General features: G+C 44.6%; 1 protein-coding gene and 1 long non-coding RNA gene across 5 annotated transcripts in view; both read left to right on the forward strand.

Annotated features, from left to right (window-relative positions):
- Positions 1-13027: 13027 nt before the first annotated feature.
- Positions 13028-17855, forward strand: LOC111090257. Its single transcript, XR_005371059.1, has 3 exons — positions 13028-13201; positions 13337-13412; positions 17810-17855. It is a non-coding gene; the product is annotated as an uncharacterized LOC111090257 (long non-coding RNA).
- A 2472-nt stretch (positions 17856-20327) lies between these two features.
- ACTR3B (actin related protein 3B) overlaps positions 20328-22722 on the forward strand; it is an 84868-nt gene continuing 82473 nt past the window's right edge. For 2 of the 4 annotated variants that reach the window (XM_038559785.1, XM_038559786.1), the window contains exon 1: positions 20328-20453. In XM_038559785.1, the coding sequence (XP_038415713.1) occupies positions 20410-20453 (44 nt within the window). In that variant the 5' untranslated portion in view covers positions 20328-20409. The remainder of the gene's footprint in view (positions 20454-22722) is intronic. The other 2 variants (XM_038559791.1, XM_038559790.1) reach the window with 2 other exon arrangements.

The raw sequence follows: 22722 nt of genomic DNA on the forward strand, positions 1-22722 counted from the left end.
AGTAGGGGTGAGGCAGTGGCAATTTTGGACTTGGAAGCTCTAAACAAGTGACTGAGCATGATGAGCAGCACACAGAGGCAGGACAAAGCAAGCACTAATTGGAAATTTTTCCTGCCCTGGAATAGAGTGCTCCTCAAGCTTCGTATAACTGGGAGAATCTTCCAAGTAATTTTAAAATCAACTTAAACAGCAGAATAATTACTTTCTACCTATGGATATTTGGGGAGTTGCACTTGACAGATTAATATAACCCTCTGCTGCAACTGTGTAATAATCAGACTAAACATAAGGAGACCAGCCTTTTCTTGTCACCAAAATAAATAACAGAACACTAATCTGCCAGTATTATTTGTCAGGGGGGAGGAGACTATTTAAAATTTTTTCTGGGGTGCGTGGGTGGCTCAGTGTCACTCTTGGTTTCGGCTCAGGTCATGATCTCAGGACCCGACCTCAGTGGGCTCTACCCTCAGTCGGGAGTCTGCTGGAGGTTCTTGCTCTCCCTCTGCCCCTCCTCCACCTGCTTACACGCTCTATCTCTCTCAAATAAGTAAATAAATAAATAAATATTTTAAAAAATTAAAAATTGGGCAGCCCCGGTGGCTCAGCGGTTTGGCCCTGCCTTCAGCCCAGGGCGTGATCCTGGAGACCCTGGACTGAGTCCCACATCGGGCTCCCCACATGGATCCTGCTTCTCCCTCTGCCTGTGTCTCTGCCTCTCTCTCTCTCTCTCTCTCATGAATAAATAAATAAAAATCTTTTAAAAAATTTAAAAATTATCCAAAACTTGAAAATAGCATCCAAAAGTGAGTGGCATGTCCTTTCAAAGGCATAAAGGTGTGAGAGCTCACCCAGGGTTTATCCAGGGCTATGCACTCTGGCTCAGGCTTTACTTCTCAGTACTCTAGAATAAGGCTCTAGCGTAAGTGCTTGGCACTTTGCAGGAATATGCATTGTAAATTTTTCTTCAGTTATAAGGGTTTTTTTCTTCACTCATTAAATTTTCTAAATGTGGGATCCCTGGGTGGCTCAGCGGTTTGGCGCCTGCCTTTGGCCCAGGGCGCGATCCTGGAGACCCGGGATCGAATCCCACGTCGGGCTTCCGGTGCATGGAGCCTGCTTCTCCCTCTGCCTGTGTCTCTGCCTCTCTCTCTCTCTCTCTCTCTCTCTGTGACTATCATAAATAAATAAAAATTTAAAAAAATAAATTTTCTAAATGTTATTTAAACCAGTTTTTCCCCCACAAAAAGCTCTTGTAAATTGAGGGTGTACCTTGTGATTAAGGAAATATTGTACTATTTCACTTGAATTTTACTTATCTCCTTGTAAGTAATCATATGAACTAATTCAATGTTCTAATTTTCAATTTATCCATCAAAGACATTGACCGACAGTAGAATGATATCAATGGCTGACAGCAATCAATCAATTATAAAGCACAATTATGAGAACAAGGCTTGTCAGTGGATTTTAATTCTCTTCTCCAATGGAGTGACTGTTTTGATTGCTAGGTATCATGAGCAAAAGATACACAATATTTGATTTTGATGGAGCATTTAAGTTCCATATTTTGAATAACACAGTAGCAACTATAAATTAAAAAAACAGATATTAAATTTAAATGCTTTTGGATCCATGCTATTGTTCTAGATATGATAGTAAGTCATAAAGTAAGAGGAGCAAATGGTTTCTTGCTAGTTACATGTCTTGATTTTGAGACTAATTCAGGCTTCTTGTTTCTCTTCCTCTTAAGAGCCAGTGGGATGAGAGTTTAAAGTTATTAGGATTTCCACTTGAAGGTGGGCTGAGAATAGACAATAAAAGTAACCGAAAATTAACATTGCTGCTTTTTAGTATTTCTGAGAACAGATGGTTATAATAGTCAGTGAAAATACATGTTTCTCCCCCATTTCATGTCAACAATGGAAAGCAAACTGTAATACACATGAACATGTTCTGAGTAAAAGGGAATATTTGAGCAAAGACTTGCAATTTCTTGTCTACTGTTTACAGGTAGTAATGAAATCAGAAACTACGGGAAGGTTTCCTTCAGGAGAAGAGAATAGGATGTTTCTTGAATATCTTTGTCCACATTTTTTCCAGACTGTTTTTATTCCTTTGGAGTGAGATGACCATACTTGCTATTGATATGGCAAGTGTCTGTGGCAGCTCTGGTTTAACTCGGTGTCAGTTATTAGGAGTCCAAAGCAGGAAGAGTTGGTGCTGATAGACAAATTCAGCGCCTGGATTTAGAAAGTGAGGATAAAGAATACAATTACAGATTCCAGTCCAGTCCACTGAATTGCAATTCCAAAAATGTTCAGAAAGCCACTTGCAAAAATCTCAAATGTTGAGAAACAATAAGTGTTGGTGAGCATGAGGAGAGAGGGGAAACCCTTTTGCACTGTTGGTGCGACTGGAAACTGATGCAGCCACTCTAGAAACAGTATGGAGGTTCAACAAAAAGTTAAAAATAGAACTACCCTATGACCCAGCAATTGCACTACTAGTTACCTAAAGGATACAGAAATGCTGATTTGAAGGGGTGCCTGCTCCAGTGTTTATAGCAGCATTATAAACAATAGACAAATTACAGAAAGAACCCAAGTGTCCGATTAATGAATAGAGGAAGAAGAGGTGGTGTATATAGACAATGGAATGTTACTCAGCCATCAAAAGGAATGAAATCTTGCTATTGCAACAATGTGGATGGAACTATTATGGTATTATGCCAAGTGAAACAAGTCTGTCAGAGAAAGACAAATGTCATATGATTTCACTTATATGTAGAATTTAAGAAACAAAACAGATGAACATGGAGGGAAGGAAAAATAAGATAAAAACAGAGAGGGAGGCAAATCATAAGAGACTTAACTCTAGAGAACAAACTGAGGGTTGCTGGAGGGAATGAGGGTGGGGGATGTGTTAAACAGGAGATGGGCATTAAAGAGGGCAGTTATTTGGATGAGACTGGGTGTTACATGTAAGTGATGAATCACTAAATTCTACTCCTGAAACTAATAGTACATTATATGTGTTAACTAACTTGAATTTAAATAAAAATAATTTTTTGAACTTGTACTATAGATTTATTTTGTGTATATGCCCTATACACACATATATTGCCCTATACACACATGCACATATATGCTACTGTGTTAATATTATTGTAAAACATTCACAAAAAACAGAAATATAAAAGAATGAAATAATTTTTAAAAATATTTTATTTATTTATTTGACAGAGAGATAGAACACAAGCAGGGGGAGTGGCAGGCAGAGGCAGAGGGAGAAGCAGATTCCCCTCGGAGCAGGGAGCCGGATATGGGGCTTGATTCCAGGACCCTGAGATCATGACCTGAGCTGAAGGCAGATGCTTAACTGACTGAGTCACCCAGGTACCCCTGAAATAATATCTTTAAATAATTCATATTTATTTTCATCTATTTACATTCATCTATTAATGAACAAAAAGCATTTTACTTTGTGATCGATTATGCTTCACTATTTCACAAGATCTTTATTTAACACTATGCTAATTATTCAAAGTCTGGCATCAAATTTGGTTTCCTTCTGTGCTTGTTTTCATTACTGAAACTTGTCTGCATTGCTGAAAAAGATATTTTTCACAAAAATGGAGAAATGAATGGCTTGTCTTTAAGCTCAAAGATTCTTTGAAGTACTCTACAATGAAATATCCACTGGGCCTATGTGCAGTACAAAATATTTTCAGGGCCGTTCTGCATCTCATCACAAAACTTCTGTGGCGAATCACACAATTTAAAATAGTGCCATCCATAGACCCCATGAATGCAAACAGGGGACTTCACAAGGGCTGCTGTCAGCTCCTGCGAATGCCCACTCTTCTTCCACTTTCTATCCGGGACACACGGCCAGCTAAGGCATCGGCCTGTATCCACCAAGCTATTAGATATTAGCAAAATTGTGTTTGTTTCTGTTTATATAAAAATAGGGACAATCAGACCAATGCTCCAGTAAAAGGGAGGTGGTCAAACACTCAATAGGTTGTAAAGGGTCCATGCACCAAGCTGGTCCATGCACCAAGCTTCGGGCTTTGTAACCCAGCATGATGATGGTAGTTCGGCAGGCTGCCAAGCCCCAAGCCATAATGCAATGTGCACCAGGTCCCAGGAGGGAGGGCAAGTGAACAAATTCCTCACCCACCCACCTGGGATGAATGGAACTCTAATAGTTTTTAGTTTTTTTCTCATGAATTTAGGGATTAGGCAGGACCAAATTTAATGGTCACAGACATTCAATTCTGCACTTGGACAAAGCTATTGATGAGACGTTCAGTTCTTCACTTGGACAAAGCTAATAATAATAAGTCAAGAGAAAATAATTTTGAATGTCCTTTATCAGTTTCAAAATATGAGATGTTAAGCAAAGCACATAGCCTCCTTAGGTCTCAGCTTCCTCATTTGCAAAGTGAAGGGGTTAGAAGAGGCAATCCTGCTCAAAGAAATCCCTTAATTCTACAAAATGAAAAGATAGTCTATGTTAACTACTTCTGCAAATTTAGTTCCATTCATAAATGCTATCTGTCCCTTCTTAATCCTTTATTTCAAACACTGCAAAGAGAAAATATCTAATAACTTTCTACAATCCTTTATCCATACCCTGTCATAGGAGCTGTATCTCAGAATTCAGAACTGTTTGGACATAAAAATGGTGCACATATTGGCCATTATGTAACAGCAGCAGGGTCTGGAGCAGACCCGGTAATCATTTACGCTAATATTTCTGCAGCAGAACATGTATTTTTTTACACTAAGTAGGATAAAGGCTTAAAAACAGGTCACGTTTTACAGCCAAAAAGTTTGCCAGGGGGGCAGAGTGGGGCCTGGAAACCCAGCTTTGCCAGCTGGTTTGGGCACCTGCAGAAATCTCTATTCTTCGTAAGACTGAATACCAGTTTCTAGAACATTTCATACTCTTTTATATTTTTGCCTTTATAGTCCTGTACCTTCTATTCCCCAAATAGCAAAGCCAAATACAAGGGGTAGCTGTTTTTCCACCTAGCAACTCATTTCTCTGACCCAACCGATTTAGCCTGAGAACATGGACTGTGTTTGCCTTTTGCCAACTGTGGGTAATCCCAGTGAAGGCTGCAGATGCAACTGAATTATTGTGAAGAAGGCTACTGCTGTTGGCGGGGTGTAAATGCTTCTGGTGACCTGTCTGCCTGCGTGCTGCTTGTGGGGAAATTCTAGGTAACCTGTCATGATAAACTTCCTAAGAATGGAGAGAAGAACAAGAAGGCATTATCTGACTTGACAATTCTGGCAGAATCCTTGGTCCTTACTGCTGAGCTGAGACTTGTGCCACCAGAGTAGGGGTGGCGGGCAGAGGGGTTATTGCTATTTATTGAATGCGTAGCCAATGCAGGCACACGTATGTTCTCCTTAACTTCCCATTTTTTAAAAAGGATGTTATTTATTTATTCATGAGAGACACAGAAAGAGAGGCAGAGACACAGGCAGAAGGAGAAGCAGGTTCCCTGCGGGGAGCCCGATGTGGAACTCTATCCCAGGACCCTGGGATCACGACCTGAGCCGAAGGCAGATGCTCAACTGCTGAGCCACCCAGGTGCCCTGACTTCCCATTATTTCCCCATTTTACAGGTGAAGGTATTACATTTCAGAGACAACGAGAAGCTTGCCCAGGGTAACTTAGATTGTAAGTGGCAGAGTCAGAACTCAAACCCACACCCCTATCCTTAATCATGCCTCATACCACCACCTGTGAAGACAGCACCCAGAAATGCCTTGTGGATTGACCATCTCCTCTCCATCCAGGAATGGAAACAAGTGAATACAAGTATCCTGCCGAGGGAGCGTGCTGTTTGGAGTCTGATCACTTTATTTGAACCTCAGATCCACCACAGCTTCCGCGTCTATAAAGTGAACATCACAATGAAGCATCGATCTCACAGAGCCGCGGTGGGGATGGAATGGAATCACCCACGGAAAGCATTTAGTGCAGTGACGTGTTTAAAAGCGTTCGCTGTTTTTATTATTAGACAGCTGCCAACTGACACATGGATTGAGCTCCAAAGGCTCATTTTCCATTCAGCTCTTTGAACTCAGAATGTATTTGCCCACGTAAAGAATATTGAGCATTTGATGTGATGACCCATGAATACTACCTAGTGTGGCTGATGGAGCATCAGCCTGGATTTGCATCCAGAAGAGGGGGTGGGGGTGGGTGGGGCTGCTGCAGTGTGGGAAGGTACGTACCCCAGGGATGTCCTCCTCAGGGTACTGAGTGCAAGAGCCCTCACGCCGCCTCCAGCTCCTGCTCTCCTGCAGGTTTTCTGCCTCAATATGATTTCCTTCCTGCCGGGGTAATGAAATATTCAGGGCCTCTGGCAGTTGGCCAGACCTTAAAAAATAAACACCCCTCTCCTTCCCATCACCTTTCCCCTCTGCTCCCCATGGGTGGGGATCCCATTTCCTTGGTAGCTGGCCTAGGGAGGCAACCACTAATTTATGGTGATAGGTGAATGCCCCCAATCCCTTCCCCTTCCCAAAGTTGTTGATATTTTTAAAGAAATGGAATCTAGAATTTCAGGTGGTGACACAGAGAGCGAGCCCAGAATCTGTGTCACTGGGACACTTAGCATGCCCTTCCTACAACATTGTTTTGCGGCCCCTCTGACAGGATCAACTTGATCCTCACCTCCGTTTCCTTCATAACACCTTGGCCGATGGTACCTGGAAGCTGACCAGCTGGCCCCTGGGGATCCTCTCCCCTGAGCAGGCCTCACTGTCCTCTTCACCTCTTTCTTTCTCCCATTACCCCCCCCTTTTTTAAAAAAGATATTTATTTATTATTTATTTATCCATGAGAGACATACTCAGAGAGAGGCAAAGACGCAGCAGAGGGAGAAGTAGGGTCCTTGCGGGGACCCCGATGTGGGACTCGAACCCAGGACCCTGGGATCACACCCTGACCTGAAGGCAGATGCTCAGCCGCTGAGCCACCCAGGTGCCCCTCTCCTATTCCTTAAAGCAGTTTTCCCAGAGCCCCTGCAGTTTTTCAGATTGCTGCAAGGTAGAAAGACTCTGGCAGACCCTGGGACCCTTGACGGGGTCTGTGCATCGTCAGTGGCTGAGCCCGGGATTGCCCATTATCTGTGGGACACAGGAATACATTCAAGCCAGTGACAGAATGTGTGGGTTATGGATAACTGATGACTTGGGTACTTGTATTGTCTAAGCCCCGAATTGGGACACGCAATCTGACAAGAACAAATAAATTTACGGGGACAATGGGGCCGAATCATTGAAACTGGGATACGGGCCAAAGAGATGGCAGCTGAAAGAGCTGGGCGATGGCTGGCAAGGGCGGGTGGCAGCGCAGTGGGCAGGACTCTGACATTTCTGATCCCACGTCTAGACAGACACAGGGATGGGCGACCCAGTCGTGCCTCGTGCCCCTTCCAAACATAACAGAGAATTAGTTCGTCTTTTTTTTTTTTTTAATTTTTATTTATTTATGATAGTCACACAAAGAGAGGGAGAGAGAGAGGCAGAGACACAGGCAGAGGGAGAAGCAGGCTCCATGCACCGGGAGCCCGACGCGGGACTCGATCCCGGGTCTCCAGGATCGCGCCCTGGGCCAAAGGCAGGCGCCAAACCGCTGCGCCACCCAGGGATCCCTAGTTCGTCTTTTTAATGGTGGTGGAGCTGTGACCGGTTCGTGGTCCTCTCTGATTAGCTCCTGGCCAATCTTTCTAACTGCTTCTTGAGCATGTTTCCCCGGACGTCCTAGAAGTGCCTCAACATGATCCTGCTCATCCTTCTCTGGGTTCAGGTCATGGCTTCACCATGCGCAGAGCCATCTGAGCTAAAAATAGCAATGAATTTCATCTTCCTCCTCCTCATTATTATTATATTATTTTTAACCTAATTATTATTCCCTGAGACCTTTTGTTTCTACCTCAGAAATATCTCGTTTATCCCCTAGTGCCATAAAGATCCTCTATTGAGACTACCTTGGTGGTTTCCTTTTTTTCTTTTTTTTAAAGATTTATTTATTTATTTATTTGAGAGAGAGAGAGAGAAAGAGATAGTGAGAGCACAAGTGAGGAAGAGAGGGATAAGCAGGCTCCCTACTGAGCAGGGAGCTGGACATGGGGCTCAATCCCAGGACCCTAAGATCATGACTTGAGCTGAAGGCAGATGCTTAACCAACTGAGCCACCCAGGCATCCCCCTCCGTGGTTTCATAAATAATTTCCTCTTTTCCCCACCTCTTTGAGCCACACACATATCCCTCCCTCCTAAAAAACCTTTGCCTGTTCATTGTCTAGAATAAAGTACATGTGTCACAGGATAGCATCGAAGATTTTTCCCAACATGGTTTCAAACCTTCTTTCCAATTTCATCTCAGTCAATGCATCCTGTGATCCCTCACCCTGGACTACTAGCCATTTCCTGAAATAAGCTTCTCTGCCTCTGCAAATGCTACTCTTCTCTTCCCAGTTTCGTTATTTTATTTTTAATTATTTCTCCCTCAGTGGAGCTCATCCTAGTTCTTCTAAGCAGTATTAACTGTTCTCAGGGCACCTGGGTGGCTCAGTGGTTGAGCACATGTCTCCCTTGAGCTCAGGGCATCGTCCCAGGGTCTGGGATCAAGTCCTGCATTGGGCTCCCTGCAGAGAGCCTGTTTCTCCCTTTACCTGTGTCTCTTCCTCTCTCTGTGTGTCTCTTGTGAATAAATAAATCTTTTTTAAAAAAAGAATTGTTCTGTCCCTGTTGCTCCCTAAAATGTCCCCCCTCTGTTCTCTCATGTTAACAGACCCACTTGTGCACACATCATCCTCTATGCACCCTTGTGGCTGTTCATCTTTAGACCCCAATCCCAGCATTTAAAAGGGACTTAATAAATGTCTATAAAATGTGTTGAAAATCTTTTACTTTGGCAGAGAACAACTGCATCTTGGGGACACCTTCTTTCATATCTGTGAAGTTTGGGCCAGAATCTGCCACCCCCAAAATATGCCACGTTGGCTTACAATTATTTTGAGCTGAAGGTGATTAGGTAGCAGCAGCTGCAGGAGGAACTCTTTGCTATCTCCCTTTCTGCTTAAAAGCAGGACATAAATTTCCTTCTGTGCAGGTGTCCCCCCTGCCTGCCCCCCACCCCTCTCCTGACTCAAGAGGAATGGAGCAACCCAATCCCAGGAGACAGAAAGTCAGCACTGAGATGAGTCTGCCTAAACAAACCTTACTAAATAATCCTTGTTTTCCATTAGTTTCTCGGTATATTTACCTTCCCATAATTGACTGCCCAGAGAGGCCCAAACCTCTTTTATTCATCTTGTCACTTTCCCCCATTTATTGCCTTCTGTTAACATGGTATATAAGCTCTCAGACCTAATTGGTTTTTAGGGTTTTCACTTCTTTTTTTGGTGAGGCTCCTAGTGTGTATATGAAACAAACCTTTCTCCTGTTCATCGTCTTCTGTCCATTTAATTCATGTGTCTCAGTCACAAACCTAAGAGGGTGGAGGAACCATTTTTTTCTCTCCCCTACACTTCCAGCCGGGCAAAAAAATATTGACATACACGGTTCTCTTGTCCCTTACTTCCTGCCTCAGGGTACAATCCTCCCTTCTAGCCATGTGGCCCTTTTTAATGCCTGGTTGGGGGGCAGCTCCTTGGGGCTCCAAACTCCCCAGTGTGGGCCCCATGTCCTCTCACTTGCCCTTCACTGTGTTCTGACCATTGTCTCTCAAAGATGATTCACTTCGTGCTGATTCCTACTCAGCAATTATGGATAATAGGTTGATCTCAAGATAACCGCATTGCCATGGTGGGCTCTTGGAGAACTCATTTCTTGACTAAAACCTGCAAAGAATGGTGACGCTGGAGCGCTATGGCCAGGCTAGAGGACCAGATGGTCTGCATTTGGGAGGGGAGAGATAAGGGTGAGTTCAGGGGCAAGAGAGGTGAGGGACAGAGTGGTGGTTCTCAGGGAGGCTCAGGCAAGTCAAGCAGCAACCACAAAGGTGAGCTGCGGGGAGTCCAGCCTGGAAGCTTTGCCAAGTGAGTCTTGAAGGTGGAAACTGGGGAGGGACTCTTGAAGCAGAAGCTCAGGAAACCATCTGTAGTGGGAGAGAGTATGTCCTATTGGGCCGAGTATGTTGGATCTTTGCGGATGGTGCATGGTAGAAGGGGGTGCGGGGTGCATCTGTTCTCCAAGTGGGTGGCTGCCTTCAGGCCAGTCGGTACACAAATCCATGAAGTGGCCAAATACTGGCCAGTTAAATGGGCTTGTTAAGGGGAAATTCACTCCTGTATCCATGAGGAGGTGACTCTCATTTGAGTAGACACTGTCAGGTTTGGTTATGGTTCTCAGGCAGAAGACCCCTGCCCCTCCTTTACTTCATGTAACAAAAAGTGAGTTATTTTTCTTTTGGGGAGTGTTTAATGAAAATGGTGCTTGAGTGAAGGGTGGCTGGGTGGCTCAGTCACTTAAGTGTGTGATCTCAGTTTTGGCTCAGATCATGATGTGGGATCAAGCTCTGAGCACAGTGCGGAGTCTACTTGGGATTCTTTTCCCCTCCCCCCTCTCTCCCCCTCTGCTCTCCCGTCCCTCTCCCTCTGCTCAAGCTCTCTCTAAGCTAACTAAATAAATAAAATCTGGGATCCCTGGGTGGCGCAGCGGTTTGGCGCCTGCCTTCGGCCCAGGGCGCAATCCTGGAGACCCAGGATCGAATCCCACGTCGGGCTCCCGGTGCATGGAGCCTGCTTCTCCCTCTGCCTGTGTCTCTGCCTCTCTCTCTCTCTGTGACTATCATTAAAAAAAAAAAAAAAAAAAAAAAAAAAAAAAATTGGTGCTTGAGTGAATCCTATAGTCCTTTCCTTCTATTCTCTCCCACTCCCCCACCTCCTTCCCTCCACAAAGAGTTGTTGGTTTGCATCATGTGCCAGGGCTCTGCTGGGTGCTGGGGATTGATTCAGAGCCAGGCAGGGTAGGATCCCTGTGTCCAGCAGCCTGACCTCCATTTCTACCATGCCAGCTAGGGATGGAAATCAGGGTGACTGTCCTGGAAGGTCACCACTGTGACACCAGGTGCTAGGACCAGCCAGCAGAATGGAAGAGCCAGGCCCTTTGTTAAAAAGATTATTAAGAAGAAATGTGTGGGAAATATCCGAAAGGGAGACAGAACGTAAAGACTGCTAACTCTGGGAAACGAACTAGGGGTGGTAGAAGGGGAGGAGGGCGGGGGGTGGGAGTGAATGGGTGACGGGCACTGGGTGTTATTCTGTATGTTAGTAAATTGAACACCAATAAAAAATAAATTTAAAAAATAAATAAATAAAAAAAATAAAAAATAATAAAAAATAAAATAAATAAATAAATGAAGTCTTTAAAAAAAAAAAAAAAAAAGAATTTTGGGTTGGGGGCAGCCCCGGTGGTGCAGCGGTTTGGCGCTGCCTGCAGCCCAGGGCATGATCCTGGGGACCCTGGATCAAGTCCCACATAGGGCTCCCTGCATGGAGCCTGCTTCTCCCTCTGCCTGTGTCTCTGCCTCTTTCTTTCTCTCTGTGTGTCTCTATGAATAAATAAATAAAATCTTAAAAAAAAAAAAAGAATTTTGGGACAGTTGCAGAAGTGGAGTCTTAAACTGCTGCTTAAGAGCATGGGGCCCTTCAGAGGGTGGCCAACACAGCCAGCCCTGCTGTGCACTGTGTTCCTGCCCAGTGACCCCAGGGGCAAAAGGGAGTGGGGAGGCAAGAGAGAGGCTGTAACAAAAGGAGGGGGAGAAGAAGGTAGCTGAAACCCTCCTCAGCTTCCATCCACACTAACCACCCACAAAAGGCCCATTGTCTTTTTTCTTACAGTAAGTGTCCTGATCCCTTGGTTATTTGCAGAATCACATCTCCACAGGGCCTTCTGTTGTCATCCTTCCAGTTTTTTATCATTTCATATAGGGGAAGACACTGTCTTCTGATTTCTATGCACCAAAGCTGGGTCAGGAGAAGGGAGCGCGTGGGGAGGGGTGTGAGGAAGGGGAGAAAGTTTTGATACTTGACTGAAGATGACATCTTCCAAAACTGGCCAGCAAGAATTTGATTGGCAGCAGTTCTGTTAGTTGACTGAGTGCTGAATGGAGCTGTGTATTCAGCTGTGAGATGGATGTCCCTACACGGGTGACAGGGTTCACTGTTAATAGACCAGAGGTGACCAGCTCCTGTGGTAGGCAGGTTTGTGGGAACCACGATCTGATTTTGTGAACTTGAATATCCAGACACTTCAAAAGTGTAAAACTGCAGTTGTACTAACTCCTGATAGAGAAATCTGTATCATGATGGCATCAATATTCATATTTATATATGAACTGTGGGAGAGAGAGAACATGAGCAACCTCCTCTTTGCCCAATAAGGAGAGTGTTGGGGAGGATTTCAGCTAAGACTAGTCTGAGCTACTGCTGTTAATAACCATTTTCTTCTGGAAGCAAGACCTACAGACGGGAACGGAAAAGATGAAACTTACTACAGTCTCTGTTCTAAAGTTAATTTTATGTGGGGTGCCCAGCTGGCTCAGCTGGTAGAGCATCCAACTCTTGATCACAGGGTCTTGAATTCAAGGCCCACGTTGGGCTTAGGGCCTACTAATAACAAAAAGAGTTAAAACTATTTTGTCTGATATAAGTATGGCGACTCCAGCTTTCTTTTGACAGACATGATAAATATTTCTCCATCCTCTCACTTTCAATCTGCAGGTGTCTTTAGGTCTAAAATGAGTCTTTTGCAGGTACCATATAGATGGGTCTTGTTTTGTTTTTTTGTTTTTTGTTTTTTAATTTGTATTTTTTTATGATAGTCACACACAGAGAGAGAGGCAGAGACACAGGCAGAGGGAGAAGCAGGCTCCATGCACCAGGAGCCCAACGTGGGATCCCGGGTCTCCAGGATCACGCCCCGGGCCAAAGGCAGGCGCCAAACCGCTGTGCCACCCAGGGATCCCTGTTTTTTTTTTTTTTTTTAAATCAATGCTGTCACCCTATGGCTTTTGATGGAGCATTTAGTCCATTTAAGTTCAAAGTTATTGATAGATATGTATTTATTGCCATTTTATTATTTGTTTTAGGGAGAAAAGACAAAACTCAAGAACTAGATGGGTGAATTTTGCAAGGACAAATTTACTGATGGGAGAAATGAGTAGTGGTAGGTCTGTGTGGGCTGGACTGGAGCTGTGGGGTGGCAGACTGAGAATGAGCTGGTGGGAGGGGCTTTGGGCCAGTCTGCAGGGTGGGGTCCTGGAGGCACTCACGCCCATCCCCCTCTTTCCTGTTTGCTTAGGAGGTTGCCACTTGCTTTAGGCTCTAAGTGATTTAGATGCCTGACCAAGGCTCCTCTGGACGGGACTGCTTCCTAGGTGAGCACAAGTAAGCCCCACAGCCTTTTGCATGTTACGAGTGTAGAGCAACACACAGCTTTCCATGGGTGCTAAGTGCTTTTAAGTAGAGCTTACTTTCCTTTTCAAAGCAGAGATGAGGTATTCAGCTTGGAATGACTGAGAAATTTTCCACTGGATGGGTTGAAAACTAAGTACTGGGGCGCCTGGGTGGTTCAGTTGGTTAAGTGTCCAACTCTTGATTCTGGTTCAAGTCATGATCTCAGGGTTGTGAGATCCAGCCTCTTGAAACATGCTCCATCCTTGGCACATAGGCTGCTTAATATCCTCTCTCTCCCTCTCCATCTCCAGCTCCCCACCCCCACCCCTGTGCCTGCATGCGTGTGCACATTCTCAAAAACAAACCCAGGGGCACCTGGGTGGCTCAGTGATTGAGCATCTGTTTTCGGTTCAGGTTGTGATCCCCAGGCCTTGGAATCGAGTCTTGCATAGGCCTCCCTGCATGGAGCCTGCTTCTCCCTCTGCCTGTGTCTCTGCCTCTCTCTCTCTCTCTGTCTCTCATGAATGAATAAATAAAATCTTAAACAAAAACAACAACAAAAAACTCCAAATACTAATGAGGTCAACCTGAAATACTTGATTCCCATATAGCAATAGTAATTATAGCATTATAATGATAATAATTATCATTTATTTAATACCTGTCAGGTACCAGGCACCATTGTAAGTGTTTTACATAAATTATCTCTTTATTCTTCGCACCAGCCCTCAGGAAGCAGGTGATATTATTTCCTTAATTTTACCAAGATGGAAATTGAGGCACAGAGAGATGAAATAACTTGCCTAAGGTCACAGATTTGTAAAATCAGTGCTGAAATTCAAACTCAGGCCATTTGACTTCAGAGCCTATACCTTTTACCATTATAAACTATTTAGCTCTGAATTAGACAAGCTTTAGCATCATGAGAATTAGATGACCTCGGTCATAGGGAGAGCTAGTGAGAGGACACAAATGACTCAACACAGCTCATGTCTTATGAATGGCAAAATGTCCCAAATCTTAATAGTGAGGATCAGTTCATTTCAATGATTTTTAATACCTTAGTTATCATCCAAATAGCCAGAATAGAGGCCATAGATTGTGGGCACATAAATCTAAGAATATGAGAATCACTGATCAGAGGGGAACCAGGACAGTGACGACAGTGTAATGGTGCTTGGCATTTTTGTAAACTCACCATGTGGCTCAGAAAAACCCTTCCTTACCAATAAGGAAACTAAAGCTCGGAGATAGTAAATAACTCATGCAGAAAACATATTTAAGTTTCTGAGATGGCATTTGAACACACCCACAAAGACTTCAAAATCTGGGCTCTGTCCATACTCTAAGAAGTTAAAGCTAATTTTATACATTTTTTATTGTTATAAAGTAATATAACTGAAAATGTCTGGATTAAGAATACAGCATGATTTTTATGTTAACTGATGGCTATTTGTTATCAGTTACATGTACCAGGAACACGGTGACTCTTTTTTTGCAAACTGTTCTTGCTTAGAATTCATCTTGCACCTAAGGCCAGCACAAGGAATAGTAAGATAAGACAGAATTCAGATATGCATTGTTGTAACCAGAATTTTGGCTGATGGAAAGACTTAGCTCGCCGGGGTCTCACTCCCTACTCTCCCACCTGCCACTGCTCGGTGCTCCACATCATTCACTATGACCTCTTTGAGTTTTCCTGCACAACATCTCCGGCCCAAAAGGACCAAGTTAACCTGTGGTGAAGATATTTTGAAGTGGCACAGTCTTGCTTCGTTCACTCTAGTCACATAAGAGACCCTGCTGTGTTGCTTCTAAAACAATGTTCTAGAATGAGCATCAATAAGAAGAGAGGCCCCTGGGCAACCGACTCCTCCAAAACCTGTTGCTTGCGAGGTTGCACAACTGCAAGAGACATTTGGACTTTGCTGTTGGCGGTACGCTCTGTCCAGAGTGCTTGGTGTCCAATTACACTGCTCAGCAGTTTTATTCCTATTGGTAAAAGAATTAGGTTTTTATTGGATGCTACTCAGTCTTTAAACATATAGTGATTGCCTAATGGAAACCCGTGGGCAATTGTTATTGGAAATAGAAAATATTCAAGGTGAAGAGCTCAAAATTTTCAAAATGTGTTTGGAATGTTCAAAGGACCAGGTCAGTCTGAAGGGCAGGCTGTTGGGATCCTTCCTGGCTCCCATACACATATTCTCTCTGTGCTTCCCAGATGCTGGCATTGTGACGTGTTAGCATTTCCCTTTTTTCTCAAGAAGGCCGAAAGAAGGTGCCCAGAACAAAACTGAATCTTTGATATATCCTAATTTGAAAAGTATGAGCCTCAGTTTTCTTATTTGATTAAAAGAGGTATTCATGGGATGTTGTACTGAAAATGCTTTGTAAACCAATATATTATCGTTATTCAGTTCACCATAGGAGTTGAATATGACATTGTCACAAATGAAATTATAATAGTATTTGGTAGAACAGAGGGCCTTATTAATATGCACCTCTATAGATGGTTTCTAGAGTCTGACTGGCATCATAGAACTAGTGATTGATCTGATTAGAGACGTAAAGACGTACTTGCCCTATTTGACAAATGAAGTAGTTTCTAATTGAAATTGAAGGATGGGTGAACTTTAAATGGAGTCTTGGCAGATGAAGAGGCTAGGTAGGGGAAGAAGAATGTTCTAGATGGACCTGATGATACAGAGTGTTTGGTGTGTGATCTGGTGTGCCCTAATGTGTTAAGGGCATAATCTGAGATGAAATTAGAAAGGTAACCCAGGAGCAGATGGTGGAGGACCTTGAATGCCACAGTCAGGATTTGTGTCAAATTCCCTGGTAATTCATAGGGATTCACCGAAGGCTGTGGAGAAATGTACAAGTCTTCTGTATTTTGCCATGATGCCTCTCATGTCAAAATAACTTGCCCAAGAGATGTCTTGGACAGGCAAAGCATGGAGACAGGGTGGCTCATGGGAAGCCACTGAATAGTGCTGCAAGATGAATTCTAAGCAAGAATAGTTTGAAAAAAAAAAAAAAAAAACAGAAGCAGAGGAGGACTTCCAGTCTGGAGGTGGGAACACAGCAGAGTTGGTCCGAATACACCCACGTTCTAGGTGATTTCCTTACCCGTCCCATGGCTGGGGTCTGTTATCAACTCTCTGACACACTCAACGCATGCTGTGGCCAGTCAGCTCTGGTTTGGCCCATTTTCTCCAGCTGTTGCCAAGACCTCCAGGAAGCCCATTGAGTGCAGTGACAGGCCCTTCCTCTTAAAGGAGAATGCCAGCTACTTTCAAAGGAATGGGTACTGATTTTTTGGTACTCTTCTCTTTTTGTGATCTCATGGCAACAGAGAACACACAGATCACTCCTGCTTAGAGCTCTGCGATTTAAGATTCACAGAGCAGTTGGGTGGGCAGTTTTTGAAGACAGCCTTTGGTTTTTGTTTTCTTTTTCCTTCTTGGCCCAGCACAACTAGTTGAATACAGGAAATTAAGATCACATTGTCTGGTTGCTCACTGATTAAACTGCATTAGATCGACAATCTTTAAGCCCTGATTATTTTGTTTTAAAGTCATCTTCATGTGCATAAATATGCATCATTCCTAGCCTCAAAAGGTGTTTGTTAAAAATTCTTTTGAAAGTAGTCCTGGGGCGCCTGTGTGACACAGTCAGTTGAGCCACCAACTCTTGGTTTTGGCTCAGGTCGTGATCTCAGGATCCTAAGATCAACCCCCACATTGGACTCTGCGCTCTGCGTGGAGTTTGCTGCTTATGATTCTTTTTCCCTCTCCCCCTGCTGCTCCTGCTCGTGCTCTCTCTCTCTCTCTCAAATGAATACACTTAAAAAAAAAAAAAGAAAGTAGTCCTGAGTTATTCAGGATTCAGAGTAGCAGTTGTAAAAATAGTCACATTATGTGCCGTGAAAGAGATGCTGAACTCTATACAGGAAGCGTCCTGGCTTCCCCATTTCTGCCTGTTGGGAGAAAGTGGAGCAGGAGCCCTCGTTGGGGAGAAAGAGATGTCTCTTTCTGCTTAAGAAAGCCAACTACAAATAGAATGAGTATAATTTTGCAAAGTATGTTGGAAGGAATAAACCTCTTTAGCAATATAATTAGTAGATATTGTACTCGAAGCATTCCTTGCAGAACATGAGGTTTGTTTCTCTGTGGGTATTTTGTCCTACCACTGTCAAAAGTGATGCTATTGGTCTCTGATGTATAGTTTATAGCCTAAGAAGAATAACACAGAAGGACATGTTATAATATATGGGGAAAACAGCAAAAGTACAAACATAGAAATTACGTCTAATGTTTGCTTTCATTTTTAATCAATGTTGCCTTTTTTAAAAAAAATTATTTATTTATGAAAGACACACACAGAGAGAGGCAGAGACATAGGCAGAGGGAGAAGCAAGCTCCATGTAGGAAGCCTGACGTGGGACTCAATCCCGGAACGCCAGGATCACGCCCTGAGCCAAAGGAAGACGCTCAACTGCTAAGTCACCCAGATGTCCCTGTTGCTTTTGATGACAACAAAAAAGTAAATAAAGCAAATATAATGTGTAATTGAGCTTTAAACATTTCCTGATGGCTTTTATTTATTCAATAATCATTCATTGATAGTGGCTATAGGATGCTAGGTAGTGTCTAACGAATTGGAGATAGAAGTATATAGACATGGCCAACATGCACATGAGAAAATGCTTTGCATCACTTGCCATCAGGGAAATACAAATCAAAACCACAATGAGATACCACCTCACACCAGTGAGAATCGGGAAAATTAACAAGGCAGGAAACCACAAATGTTGAGAGGATGCGGAGAAAAGGGAACCCTCTTACACTGTTGGTGGGAATGTGAACTGGTGCAGCCACTCTGGAAAACTGTGTGGAGGTTCCTCAAAGAGTTAAAAATAGACCTGCCCTACGACCCAGCAATTGCACTGTTGGGGATTTACCCCAAAGATACAGATGCAATGAAACGCCGGGACACCTGCACCCCGATGTTTCTAGCAGCAATGTCCACAATAGCCAAACTGTGGAAGGAGCCTCGGTGTCCATCGAAAGATGAATGGATAAAGAAGATGTGGTCTATGTATACAATGGAATATTCCTCAGCCATTAGAAATGACAAATACCCACCATTTGCTTCAACGTGGATGGAACTGGAGGGTATTATGCTGAGTGAAGTAAGTCAATCGGAGAAGGACAAACATTATATGTTCTCATTCATTTGGGGAATATAAATAATAGTGAAAGGGAATATAAGGGAAGGGAGAAGAAATGTGTGGGAAATATCAGAAAAGGAAACAGAACATAAAGACTCCCAACTCTGGGAAACGAACTAGGGGTGATGGAAGGGGAGGGGGGTGGGGGATGGGGGTGAATGGGTGACACGCACTGAGGGGGGCACTTGACGGGATGAGCACTGGGTGTTATTCTGTATGTTGGTAAATTGAACACCAATAAAAAATAAATTTATTAAAAAAAAGAAGTATATAAAAGACATCAACTACCAGGGAGCTCCAGCGTATGGGAGTGATGGAAGTGTAGCTATCACATCACGATGCCACCAAATAAGGCAAAGGTGGAAGGGTACACTAGGCTCTTTGGGAGCACAGAGAAGAGAGCGATGAGCAGAGGGAAAGCTTCACGGAGGTGGCACAGCTTGAGCTTGGTCAACACAGATAACTTGTTTCAGTGACAGTTCCAAGCAGAGGCTAGAGGGTGAAAAGGCATAGAATGAGTTGAGAATATATGGTTTAACTGGGAAAATTATGAGCAAGGCAGCAATTATTGATTGCCATTCCCCTTCTTGTTGTTCAAACCCAATTCCAGCTAGGTATTGGCAGCCACAAGCTTCAGAGATGCAAGGTCCCTTTAACAGTGTAAGCCCATTGCAGTACATCAGTTCCCCTTACGGATGATCTGCTTTCAGTGTAGGCTGCTGTTATGAGTTGAACTGTGTCCCTAAAAAGACATGCTGGAGTCCTAACTCCTAGTACCTGTGAATGTGATCTTATTTGGGAAGAGGGCCTTGGTAGATGTCATCAAGTTAAGATGATGTCAATAGTGGGCCTTAATCCAATATGACTGGTATCCTTCTAAGAAGAGGAGAGTGCCATGTGATGATGCAGACACAGGGGGAGAACACTATGTGAAAGGTAGAGGCAGAGATTGGAGTGATGCATCTAATAAGCCAAGGAACACCAAGGATTTCTGGCAACACCAGAAACAGAGAAATGCATGGAACAGATTCTCCCCTAGAGTCTTCAGAGAGGGTACAGGGTTGCCAACACCTGATTTTAACCTTCTTTACTCTGGAGATAATAATTTAAAAAATATTTTATTTATTTATTCATGAAAGACACACACAGAGAGAGGCAGAGAGACACAGGCAGAGGGAGAAGCAGGCTCCATGCAGGGAGCCCGATGTGGGACTCGATCCCGGGTCTCCAGGATCACGACTTGAGCCAAAGGCAGACGCTCAACCGCGGAGCCACCCAGGTGCGCCAATTAGTATTAAAATCTATTCCAAGCGCTGTCAATGAGAGCAAGATAGAGAAAGGTGCAGGGAGGGGACCCAGTTGGGGTGGTTAGGGACGACTTCCGGAGAAGGTGACGTTCTAGCCGAGATTTAAAGGATGAGAAGGCGCCAGGCCCCGGAAACGGTGTCAAGTTTACCCTAAGGCAGTTAAAAATAGCCCCCTACCGCTCCGGCAGCCTTATTGGACGACCGCGCTAGGCGGCGTCGCCGCCAGCAGTAAAGATGGCGGGCGGGCGGCGGGGCGGGGCGGGGCGTGCCCGCGGCCTGATTGGCCGGCCGGGCAGCGTCACGTGGGCGGCCGCCGAGCATCCGGGCTCCCGGCGGCGGCGCTGCGGAGGCTCCCGGGAGCGGGCGGCGCGGCGAGCGGACGGCGGCGGCGCCTCCCGGGCCGCCCGCGTGGGCCAAGCGGCACGCGTGCCGAGCATGGCGGGCTCCCTGCCTCCCTGCGTGGTCGACTGCGGCACCGGGTAAGAGCCGCCGGCGCCCGCCCCGCTTCCGCGCGGCCCGCCCCCGCCCCGGCGCCGAGCACCTGCTCCGCGGCCCGCCCCGGCTCACCTGGCGGGGATTTACCGCAGAGCGCCCCTGGCGGGGCCGGACCCGGCCGGGCTCTGCGCTGGCCACCTGTGCGCCCCGCCCCCTCCTCTCGGGCCCCGGCCGCGCGCCGCCGCCGCTCACCTGGCTGGGCGCGGCGCTCGGCATCGGCGCGCGCACCTGGCCTGGCCTTGCTCCCGCGCGCGGGCCCAGGCGGACCTTCCACCTGCCCGGCCGTGCCCCGACCTGTGTCCCCCAGTGCATGGCCTTTCTTGCTCGTCCTTCTTGACCACTTGTGGAGGTTTTCACGTCGCTCTCCCGACTTGACACCTCGTGTGCAGCATGCTTTGCTGCCTCCGAGTGTTGAATGCCTCGCTCGGCTGAGCTCTTGCTTCAGTTTGCGTGCACTTGCCTTCTCGCTTAAAAAACACGTTAAAAAGGCTCCATTTTGAAAAACAAAGGCTAAATTTGGGAAAGCCTCTTTGTGGTGTAATTTTTTTTTCTTTTTCTTCTTTACTTTTTGGTTGAGATGGTGTCTTTTGATGTTACAACGTGCAGAAGAGCTAGCTCTAGCTACCTTAGGAAATCTCCGGTTCAGTGGTCCAAGCTCAGCTGATTGTAGGAACGTGAATCCGTCTAGCTGGTAGTTGGGAAATTCAGGCATGCCTCCTTGCTTTGTAGGTTAAGTACTCAATGAAATAACCCAGAAGCAGATTTAGTCTCCTGAAGATTTTCCTACACGGGATTTTTACAAATTTTTGTCAGAAAATCTTCCATGGCATGTTCACCTTAGCCTTGATTCTTTTCTGTAGAAAAATGCACTTGGTTTGGTTTCCTTGACAACCTTGTGGGGGTGTCTTTAATTTGTTACAGTCCATCTCCTACTGATCATGCTTTCCTTTTGCTGCTGAAGCCTGTACTATTGGTTCCAGGCTGGAAAAAGCTGCCTCTTGGCTTGTGCTAATGTTTTTTGAGATAAGTGTTGTATCAGAAGTTTTGTGGCTCTTTATTTTAGAAGTTGTTTTGCTGCAGAGAACACAAGCCAAAATCAAAATTGATGTGGGAACCTGCCCCCTGCCCCCTGAGTTTTTGGCTCCTTATGCATTCCCTCATCCCCTGGTAGGGGTCTTCATCCCATGCCCTCCTGATGTCTGGTTGTATCTACAGTGAAGGCAGCAGGTGAACCTGTTTTTTCCACATGTGCATGTGAAATTTTTGCTTTTGTATTTTCAGTCTTGTAAACCTATTGAAATCTAAAGCATTTTTGGTAGTAGCACTAGGTAATGCCCGCAGAGTTTGTCAGTACCTTTAATATTAGTAAGCTGGAGGCTTCACTCCTTGTTCTTGCTCTAAAATGTGGTGCTGTTTTGACCTTTTGAGGTAAGTGGGAATGTAACTTGGCTTACGTGGAGATACAACTTCATTATATCAATGTTTTATGACCCCCAAATCAATGCAGTTTTTTTTTTTTTTTTTTTTTTGTCTGGTGTGGGCTTTGGCAGTCTGGTAGACAGTGGCAGGGAATCTTCCCACTATGTTTCACGCGGATGTGTTCTGTTGTGGAAGCGACTGTGATTTACCATGAATATCCAGGGTCCAATATTTGGTCAGAAGGAGCAGCCTGGGAGGCCATATCAATACTTCTTAGTTCTTATATTTCTCAGACAGTGGAAATTGTTTTTGGATTAACTTTTATGTCAAAATAGGATTCAAAAAGGGTAAAATAGATGTAAAAATAACTAGGACCAAGAAACAGATCTAGGTAGTCATCCTAAACTGTAGACCACTGGTTGCTGTAGATGGGTCTCACATTTGGCCTTTGTATGCCTGTCTGACAAAATTGTTGGCGTCATTGTCGGTTATGCAGTTCTTGTCATCAAGGAGAAAGAGAAATAGCCTTCTTGGGTGAAAAGGCTTTTTGTCTAGCACTAAATTCTAACAGAAAATTCACGTGGAACTATAAGTAGTTATTTAGTAGACCATGTACCAAATGGTATTTTTTTAATAGTAAATAAATTTATTTCATCCTTGTAACCATGCATACTCCTCTGATAGTCGCTGAAACCAATTCAGTGACTGCAAGTGTGCCAGGGGCCAGGATAGTGTGGACCAAGGTACCTGTTTGATCCAAAGATAAAGCTTTGTTTATTTAAAAGGATTACTATGGGCTGCATAGTTTTCAGAGAATTTTCCACAAATTCTAGT

Source organism: Canis lupus, chromosome 16 (assembly GCF_011100685.1).
Source record: "Canis lupus familiaris isolate Mischka breed German Shepherd chromosome 16, alternate assembly UU_Cfam_GSD_1.0, whole genome shotgun sequence".
NCBI classification, from domain to species: domain Eukaryota; kingdom Metazoa; phylum Chordata; class Mammalia; order Carnivora; family Canidae; genus Canis; species Canis lupus.